This window comes from Hyperolius riggenbachi, chromosome 2 (genome assembly GCF_040937935.1).
Source record: "Hyperolius riggenbachi isolate aHypRig1 chromosome 2, aHypRig1.pri, whole genome shotgun sequence".
Taxonomy (NCBI): Eukaryota; Metazoa; Chordata; class Amphibia; order Anura; family Hyperoliidae; genus Hyperolius; species Hyperolius riggenbachi.
The window spans coordinates 494,617,682-494,628,271 of NC_090647.1; the positions used below are offsets into that span (position 1 = coordinate 494,617,682).

A 10,590-nucleotide genomic window follows, 5' to 3' on the forward strand; every position below is an offset into this window, starting at 1 on the left:
TGAGATGGAACAACTAAGATTTAAGAGCCCAATGCCAGCCATATTATAGCAGATAATAGTACTCAGTACTTAGATAATATTATACATAGCAGATAATATTATGCATTTTTATTATAAAGTGTCAACATATACTGTAGCGATGTACAAAGTAAGAACCAAACATGGCGTACAACTGGCATGACAACCGAGGTAACATGACATAAAGAGATAGGCATGTGTATGTACAGTGACAAGCACACACATGACTATGCTGTGTTCATTTTTCTTTCTCTGCCTGAAAGAGTTAAACATTAGGTATGCAAGTGACAGTTTCTGTCATGGTGAGGACCGGGTTAGACTACAGCATGACCCTCACTGATAAGTAATTACTGCCATAAAACACTTTCCTGTCAGTAAATGGCTTCTGAGAGTAGGAAAAAGATAAAAAAAAGGGTCAATGGATCATAGATTTGAGCTCTGGCATACTTCAATAAAGGTGTCATTGGACAGAGACAATGAGACAGTAAAAACTTAAAAACTATATTTAAATATACACTCACTTGAAGGATTATTAGGCACACCTAACGCCTCTATGGATGAATAGAAAGGTTAGAGATAAAATTAAGGGGAAAAAGAATACCTATAAGGTCCTAAAACAGGAGGGGACAGAGGTTGAATTAAGCAATAAGTAGTGCAATAAAAGTTGTAAAAAAAGAAATTAGGCTGGCAAAGATCGAAGCTGTATATCAAATCGCTAGGGATATCAAATCTAACCCAAAAAAGTTTTACAAGTACATCAACTCTAAAAAAAGAAAGGTTGACTGTATAGGACTCCTAAAGGATGAGGGTGGGAACTCAATGGTGGATAACCAAGGTAAGGCAGAGTTATTAAATGCTTTCTTTGCTACTGTCTTCACAAGGGAAACATCACTGTTGCAAATTACAGATGCAGAAGAGTCTCAATCTTCTAACTGTAATATTAAATACTTAACGCAGGAAGAAGTGAAGGCAAGACTAAATAAATTAAAAATAGACAAGGAAGGCTCCTGGCCCGGATGGCATGCATCCTCGGGTCCTAAGGGAATTAAGTTCAGTTATAGATAAACCCCCTATACAGTGGAAGGTCACGGGGGTTGAGGTTAGACACATATTCAGTGTCTGTAATGAGAAGCGTATACAATTCATTGTAGAGGCGTGTATTATTTCCATATACACACAGGTTGATGTGCTACTATCTGGGGGACCCTGCTTGGGTCGATTTGGACACTCTTTCACTCTGGGCCTGAATAATTTTTGTATTGCATGCATGTTTTTGGATTTAAAAGGAGTGCACTCTGGTTCCATGCAGCCATCCCAGCAGTCAGTTTGTCCTAGCGTTCGTTTTATGGGAGGGTATATGTGGTTGTTTGTCACTTGTATGTCTGCTGGCTTTTGATATATATTTAATGCTATAACAAATTTCATATTTTTACACCAGCTTAGTGCTCCCCATACCTTACTTTTTTGACATTGCTACCTTTTATGGGTGAGACGAGCCCATGTGGGTTGATATCCTGTACCTTATATATTTTTATTGAAAACTATACTAAAACTGGTGCGTTTTATGTTCCAGGAACTTTTTATAGATGTTCTCCCCCAATTATTGTTTCTCCCTTTTACCTCATGTGTCCTCCATGTTTCCCCTATGTGTCTCCTTCTGTCCTCATGTGTCCCCTTCTGTCCCCTGTGTGTCCCCTTCTGTCCCCAATGTGTGCCCTGCACCCCCTTGTGTTCTCCTCTGCTCCCCCTAAATAAATGCAAACAGCAGCGTGGCTCACCTAATCCACAGCTCCAGTGGGGATCACAGACCTCTCCTCTCCATTACAGCTCCCCTAGTGCTGGCTTCTGCTAATGACATGATCATTAGAAGCCGACACTAGGGGAGCTGTGAGGGAGAGAGGAGGTCTCTGATCACCGCGGGCATTGATAAATTTGGTGAGCCATGCAGCCACTGCTTGCATTTATTCAGGGGAAGCAGAGGTAGACACGGGAGCAGAGGAGACACGGGGTCAGTAAACTCTGAGAGTTTAGTAAACTCTGTACACCTCTGAGAGTGCTTACCAAAGAGGACACCAAACAAGAGGCTGTTGCCATAGTGACAAAGAAGTGAAGTTTTGACTTTCTGACTGACTTTCTAACAGTTTTAGAAATTCAATTTTAGATATTCAAAGATCTTTTGTAATAGCAGTCAATTACAAAACAGCTTGCGTAGTATCAAATATGTTCATGGCAGTTTTTTCATGTTGTTTTTTAACAAAAGCAGAATTACGCTTCGAGCTCCAGGCAAATATTGGTTTGAAAATACGGTATATGATTATTTGGGATTCTGTTCTTTAGAAGAAGGCATTTGAGGAAATGTGGAGCCAGGGGGAGAATAGCGCGCCGGCGGCAGCCACTTGTAACACAAACGCTGCCCACTCCTCCCTGGAGCCGCGAGACATTGATCTCTGGCCAGTAGCTACCGGAGCACTGGCTCCCAGCAACACAGATAAACATCACCCGTGACATCCGTTTTCACCACATTGTATAAATTATATGGGGATTTTACAGAGAGGACAGTCACACTTTGCTGACAACACGGCTTTTAGCTGAGAGATATTTGTTTGCATTCATCTTCCTTGCTGTAATTAAAGGACCACTATCGTGGAAAATTGTAAAATTTAAAATACATGAAAACACATAAATGAAAAGTACATTTTTCCCAGAGTAAAATATGCTATAAATTACTTTTCTCCTATGTTGCTGTCACTTACAGTAGGTAGTAGAAATATGACAGAACTGTCAGGTTTTGGACTAGCCCATCTCAGCATGGGGGTTCTCTGTGTTCTCTTTATTTTTAAACGCTCTTTATAAATGGCAATTGCTTTGTCCATCTGCCAGAATGGTGTGTAAACAGGTAGGGGGCAGTATGCATCTTTGTATAGATCCTTTCCAGGTAGTGCTTTTGTAAACAATACATGGAATACTGAGAATCCTCAATGAGGAGACGGACTAGTCAAAAACTTGTCAGTTTCATTCCATAAGATTTCTACTAACTACTGTACATGACAGAATCAAAGGAGAAAAAGTAATTTATATCTCATTTAACTCTGGAATCAAGGTGATAGCATTTATTGGCTGACTTAGAGGTAAATAAAAAGTAAGCTTTAGGCTAATAAGCCTTCTGTGGACGTAGTTCCAGTATATTACAGAAACTAGTTCTGAAAAGTGCTTATTAGCCCAAAGCTTATTTTTTTATTTACCTCTAAGTCAGCCAATAAATGGCATCATCCTGATTCAAAATCTCTTGCTTTTACTTATGGCTAACACAGGACAACACTTTAATGCTTCTAAAAATCCCCTTCTTCCTGCCATTGGTTTAAAAAAAAAAAAAGCTAAATCAATTTTGATGATTGGCTTTGGCTATTCTTCTTTCCTACGCAGGCAGAAATGTCTTTCCCTCTGAGCTCCCAGTTTGCTAACCTCCAGGGCCGGTCCTAGTAACAGTGGGGCCCCAGGGCAAAATTAACCCAGAGGCCCTCCAACAGACACCCCCAACCAAAAAGCGGCATTAGGGGCCAATTGTAGCAGCCAAATTTCCCTCCTGGGCCCTTTGGCAGTGTTGTGTCTCATTATCTGCCCACCAGCACAGGTAAGACCCTACTCTGCCGAAGACTTTGTAGAGGCCCAATGGAGCAGCAGTTAAGGGAGGAGACACCTTGGGGACCCCTACAGGCTCTGGTGCCCTGGGGCGATTGCCCCCTTTGCCTTGATGGTAGCGCCGGCCCTGCTACCCCCTTATTTCAAATGTACAGAGGGGACGTGGCTGAGCTGTCACATGCCCCTCCCACTACATGTATAGAAGGGGTGTGGCTCCAACAGGCTGGCTATTATCAGTGAGATGCTAAATTTTTTTTGTGTTTGTTACAAATTTGTGGCAAACAGCATGCAACTTGGAGCTAAGTTAATCAAAATCAGTAGCTGCTAATTTTTGATAGACTAGTTAGATATAGGTGCAGGACAGGAGGTAAGGTTAGAGGTAAGTGCAGGAGGCGATGTTAGAAATAGGTGCAGGACAGGAGGTGAGGTTAGGGATAGGTGCAGGACAGGAAGTTAGGTTAGGGATAGGTGCAGGACAGGAGGTAAGGTTCGAGGTAAGTGCAGGAGGCGATGGTAGAAAAAGGTGCAGGACAGGAGGTGAGGTTAGGGATAGGTGCAGGAGGCAATGTTATAAATAGGTGCAGGACAGGAGGTGAGGTTAGGGATAGGTGCAGGACAGGAAGTTAGGTTAGGGATAGGTGCAGGACAGGAGGTAAGGTTAGAGGGATAGGTGCAGGATAGGAGGTGCAGCTAGAGATAGGTGCAGGACAGGAGGTGGAGGTTAGGGATAGGTGCAGGATATGAAGTGTGGCTTGAGATAGGTGCAGGATAGGAGGTGCAGTGCAGCTAGAAATAGGTGACAACAGGTGAGGTTACAGATATGTGCAGGACAGGAGGTAAGGTTAGAGAGATAGGTACAGGACAGGAAGTGAGGTTAGAGGTACACACAGGGCATGATATGAGGTTAGGATTAAGCACAGGCAATGGAAATACTAGATAAGCATAGAGATATTCAGAGATCTTTCCTCTTGACAAACCACTCTTAAATAAACGGCCTCTCAGTTTATCAACTCCTGTTTTATCGGTAAGCAGACTGCAGGTTGCCTCTAATGAAATGTTTATAAACAAATTTCTCTCTGCGATGCTGTCAGCCAGTAAAACATGGCCGCAGCATCGCTCACTAATGACCCTCCCCGCCTTCAGGATTGATTTTTATCCAAATACTGAATTTCTCTAACAAGACATTAGGCGAGCTGACACGTCTGAGACATAATGGAATACATACTTATTATATTAAGCGCAGAAGATGAATGCATTTGTGCTCACTTTCCCGTCATGCCCAAAGGGCCAGGCCTGGAAAAATACGACTTTATTCCAGATGGCGACAGACACATAAGTGAATATATTGATTTTCATACCAAATTATGATCCTTGCACAAGGCTGAAATACTTGCTAATGGGCATGTGCGGTAATATCCGCCATTGTTTTCATTCACCCAACCTGATGCATTGCTAGAGATGGATTTTATTGCAATAATTCACTTGGGGAGCCAGAAGGTTTTTTATGTAATAGAATCCATTTTCCATGAATATAGAAACTTAAGCAACGTCTCTAACAATGACTGAGACGAGCTGTCTGGTTGGAGCAATGGTGTAGCGACTACAGTAATTAAGATTGACCTTTGTTGTCAAATATATACTCTGCGTTGGCGATTTTCAGACTGTATTGTCTGCGCTGCTGACGCGGATATGTTGTCTGCTCTCCACGCAGATGTGAGAGTAGGTGGATAAAGTGCAATTCGGGGATTGGAAGAACAATGTATTAAAGCAGAATTGATCATGCATTGTTTGTAGTGCATGTTCAGTTCCATTGATGCTCGAGAACGGTATTGTTTATGTTAAAAAAGAGGCGTACTTACCTGCTAGAGCTCTTCTTTTCCTTGACTCCTGCCAGGTTATACATACCTCTAAGATAAGGAAGAAGAACACTTTAAGACACGCCCCTGACACATCTCTAACCATTCCCCACCACTCCCCTTGCCTCAGAAATACCCAAAGGCCTTTTTGCACCAGCAATGCAGGTTAGCAGTGTGAAGCCGGCCTCAGGCTCGGTTGCAGTTTGTGGCGGATCCATTCTGCACAGAGTAAAGTGGGCAGTTATTATACGTTATTGCCAGCTATAAGTTATGTACAGTTATTATATGGATCGGATATAAGTTTGCTTAAGGCAGTAAAAAGTCTAGAACCTGACCTGACAGTGGCATGTTGCCTCTGAAGGCAAATGTGACAGTGATTGGAGATTTTTAGTTCACAAGCTATTGCCCTAAAATTGTTTAAAGCACATCCCACCCCCCTTCAAAGTCCTGCCTATATGAATATGGTTTCGGAATCAGGAGTTGGGGTTGAACTATGGGATATCTGGGGTGAGGCAGGGCCGGATTTAGTCCAAGGCCACCTAGGCCTAGAGCACCACAGGAGCAAGGGCACCAAAGCAGCAGGCTAAACTGGTGAAGCATTTGCAAGCTTGCAAATGCTGCAATTCAGGGAGATCAGGCGATTGCCTGACCACGGTACTCTGCTGCTAGCTGCCCCCCCCTTCCCGATTTGGAATGATCGTACAGCACGCAACAATTTACTTCTCTACGTTTAATTTTCTCAGTCAGAGAAATTCATTTTTAATTTTCTCAGTCAGAGAAACTCAGTCAAAATTTTAAAGAGAGAGAGAGAGAGAGAGAGAGAGAGAGAGAGAGAGGGAGGGAGAGAGAGGGGGGGAGGGGGAGAGGGAGAGAGGGAGAGAGAGAGAGAGAGAGGGAGAGGGGGAGGGAGAGGGAGAGGGAGGGAGGGAGAGAGAATTAGCTAATTCCGGCCGGAATCACGGAATTAATAATTCCGCGGAATTTTCCGACCATCCCTACTCCTCAGTCAGGACAGCAGTGCCACCTCCTCCCTTCTCCTGTGCAAGTCAACTGAAACTCTGCTGCTCTCCTGCCTCTCCCCTCCTCAATCACTGTCAGACTCCTCACACAGCACAACAAGCTGCTTTTCCTCAAGGATGACCTCTTCACCTTGCTCTCCTCTCACTTCTCCTCCTACTCTGACTGCATGCTGTAAGTGTAAATACACAGTACAAACATGCTGCGCCTGTAATCCCACCGCCTGATGCAAGTGTTTCACATTGCTTCATGAGAGAACCGGCGCTGGGCAAGGGTTGCTTTATACTGTGCAGGAGGGAGATGCTAGAAAAATAACCCTGATACTGGGATTTATCTTAAAATAAATCTGCAGTTTGTAACTCTGGCATTTGTCCGATGCTAGTATGTCAGTATGGTTATTTATACAGTGCTTTCCTTAGGCTGAACAGAGGGACAGTTGTGAAAGAAAGAAGGCCGGAGGGATTGAAGAGTAGAGGAGCGACATTTGGGACCTGTTTCAGCCTTCTGCGGTCCTGCTGGAAGAGGAAGCGGGATTTGGCAGGAAGCTGAGCTCCGTAGCGGGATTGCTTCAGACATTGGGAGGCAGCTGCTGGGAGGGCGGCTGGGGAAATGCAGGCTGCAGATAGGCAGGAGAGAGACAGCGGAGGATTTATACTGTTTGATCACAGATGAAAGGACAAACCCTGGGAAAGAGTTCGGAGATTTCCACGTGCCCTAAATTCTGATTCATCAAAACATAACACCCAGCTGACACTCCAAATCTGCTGTGAATACAGACATTTCTCTGGCTTTCATGTATGCTAGTAAGACAAGCTGATAGGCTGGGCATGGTGCATGAAACGCTGGACGCACAGAGACACAGGGTGATACATAACAGCACCACAGAGAGGATAAAGAGCAGTGAACGAAAACCCAGAGCAGCCAGAAGCGGATTTGTGGAAAGGCAACATGGGTCACCGCCTAGGGCAGATAAGGTTCAGGGGCCAGCCCACTCTTTTATTTATAAAGCGATAGGAAACTCAGCATTTCCTCTTTGCTCTAAAATATTTTTACAGCATAAAATATACTACCACAAAAAATGTAGCAGAACAATATGCGAACAGTTAGGCCTGGTTCACATTAGCGTTCGGATTCGCCTGATCGGATCCGGACCGCATACTGTACAAACGGAGCGTACGTTCCGCATAGCAATGCAAAGTCTATGCGGACGTTCACATGCGTCCGTTCCGTACAGAATGGAGCCGGATCGGCTCCGGACACTTTTCCAACATGCGCTATTTTTTGGGTCCGGTCATCCGGCCCACGCACCCGGGTCGGATCCTGCCCCAAACATGCGACCATGCTGTGCAATGAAAAACGGATGTTTCTCATCACACTGGCAATAGGACCGGATGCTTCCGATTGATTGAGCAACCGGCCTAAAGGCTCGTATACACGTCTGACTGAAGCCAACGACGGGTCCGTCAGCACTCCCGCCGGGCGGATCATTCAGAAACAGCCTTATCAGTCCGCCGACAGACTGTACACACGCTGTACTGTCTGCTGAAAACCCGCCCAGCGGGAGGTGCCGACGGACCCGTCGTTGGCTTCAGTCAGACGTGTGTATGAGCCTTAAGAAGCACAAACCTCCCCCCTAAGGAGAGGAGAGGGAAGGCTCGATAGTAACCGGAGCCTTCCCTCTCCCTTTGTAAGTATCTGGCTTTTTTTAAAAAAAGGTTCCCATTGACTTTAAAGCACCTCCCTCTCTATCCCTCCCCCATAGCATGTGTGACCAGTATACAATACAATACAATAACGTTTTTACAGCGCTTTTCTCCCATAGGACTCAAAGCGCTTAGGCTCTCTCAGATTCAGTAATTGGTAGTAGGATGAAGTATTCACACAACAAAAGTTATATTTCTGCAAATGCCAAACTGAACAGGTGGGTTTTCAGTCTTTATTTAAACACGTCCAGGGATGGAGCTGTCCTGAGGTAAGGAGTTCCAAAAAGTAGGGGCAGTATGACAGAAGGCTCTGGGACCAAAAGTTTCCAAGTGGACTCTGGGTATGACTAGATTATTAGAACCTGTGGATCTGAGAATGCAGGGATTGCTACGCAGCTGCAACATATCTTTCATGTATCCAGGGCCCAGATTATTCAGGGATTTAATACCTTCCCCCAGCAGGTCTCCCTCCCCTTATGCAGCAGTAGAACCAACATACTTGTTCCAGTTCTCTCCTTTCCTCATCACTGCACCAATTACCGGTAACTCCACAGTTACTCCGAGCCTTGATGTTTGACCAGGCTAAAATGGAGTAGCCTATTATTGTTACAATGGACACTTTTTGTCAATTTTGATTAGCCCAATTTCAAGCTGCATACAATGTTTGCATTCAGTTTTCATAGATGCTGTATTTATTTGCATCTCGCTGACCTTCTCTATTTGACAGGAAAATGTGAAATTAGCCCAACTCTCTATTGTGGTGAACTCTCTATTGTGTCATCCACAGGTATGACTTGCCAAGCTCGAAGTTCTTACGTCACCTCTGAAATTCTGTGGGGCCATCGCTTTACGCCAGTTCTCACCCTCGAAGACGGCTTTTACGAGGTGGACTACAACAGCTTTCATGACACCTACGAGACCAACACACCGTCGTGCAGCGCCAAAGAACTGGCGGAGCTAATGAGCCGGGCAGAGATGCCTTTGAGCTGGTCAGTGTCCAGCAAACTGAACCAGCAGCCGGAACTGGTTACGGAAAGCGAGGAGAAGAGTGCTGAAGACCAAACAGAGAGGAATGGGGATGTGGCCAACCTAGAGAGCGAGTCCAAGCTGTAAAACCATGGCAGTAGGGTTGGTGATGATCTATAGCGCCTAGGTAGCACTAGTGAGAGTTTATAAATGGCGGCTCAATGACCCGCGGCTGGCAGATGGGTTTGCACAACACTTACAGTGTCCGTCTTCTGAAAATTGCTAAATAAAATGCACGTGCTCTCTTTTTTCCAGGGCTTGCAAATGATACATTTCAAGCAGTGATGCCAATAGCAGAACATTTGCAGCTAGTGCTCCGAGATCCTCGGCCAATAAGGTCTTCTTATGGGGCGGGATACTAAGTCCCTGAAAGCATTGGTTGAAGGCCGGGAAAAAGCATCAGACCATTAGGTACACTGTACATATGCCTTATGTAATAATATTCTCTATAAATTTGGTAATAAACCCAGCATGTACAAAGGAATGACTTCATGTACATAGATGTGTAATTAATGTAGGTTTTGACTCAGAATTCTAGGAAAAGACAATGCAAAAAAAAATTACACTCTTCCTTCTCATTTTTAAATTGATAAAGGAATCACTTTTATCTTCATCTTTCATGTTCCACTTCCGCCATTAACAACGACCGGTTCCTTGTGTTCTTCGTATAACCCAAGTGGCAGCTTGTTAAAGTACCTCAAAATTTCTTATTAACTTATTACTCAAAGCCATAGAGTGGGGGAAAGACCAGGTAATGGGGATAAGAACTGACAAAACTGTGATTTCATTTTGTTTTGATATTTTAAGTCCCACCAAAGGTTCCCATTTCTAAACCTATACGATTATTATTTTTGGTTCATCATATCGCAAAAAGGTAAATGATAGTGCTGGACTGTCTGCTTGCTCACTACACTGGTGCCCTGATCTTCAAGGGTGACCATTTCTGCAAAGCTTTCTCAACTGTGATGTCCAATTGTGCCAGGTTTGAAAAAATAGCCATGACAAGTCCGAAAAAAGAGGTCCACACAGAAATAGGCTCCTGTTTCCTCAGTTGAGTTTGTATTTTATTTTATAAAATGTGGGTGGGGATAACTCATAGTGGGTGGGAACATGCAAAATGCCAAGCCGAGTGGCAGTAAGACCTTTGGCAGGAAAATCTTTGTGCAGGAATCCCCTAATCTTACCATATACAAAGTTAGCAGCTCCATCTGTAGCTGAAGTATCATTACGGGGTGGATTGAGTGTGATTGTTATTAGTTAGGAGGATTTAGGATTGAATAATGGTAAGGCATAATGTTTTCAAAACGATATGTCATCAGAATGGTTAAGGG

The 10,590-nt window shown here is 44.1% G+C and overlaps 1 protein-coding gene across 1 annotated transcript in view; it reads left to right on the top strand.

Moving 5' to 3' along the window:
• The window catches only part of KCNJ6 (potassium inwardly rectifying channel subfamily J member 6), a 252,726-nt gene extending 242,466 nt beyond the window's left edge, over positions 1 to 10,260 (top strand). The window contains exon 4 of the mRNA XM_068270415.1: positions 9,021 to 10,260. Coding sequence (XP_068126516.1) covers positions 9,021 to 9,346 — 326 coding nt within the window. The 3' untranslated portion in view covers positions 9,347 to 10,260. The remainder of the gene's footprint in view (positions 1 to 9,020) is intronic.
• The last annotated feature ends 330 nt before the right edge of the window (positions 10,261 to 10,590 follow it).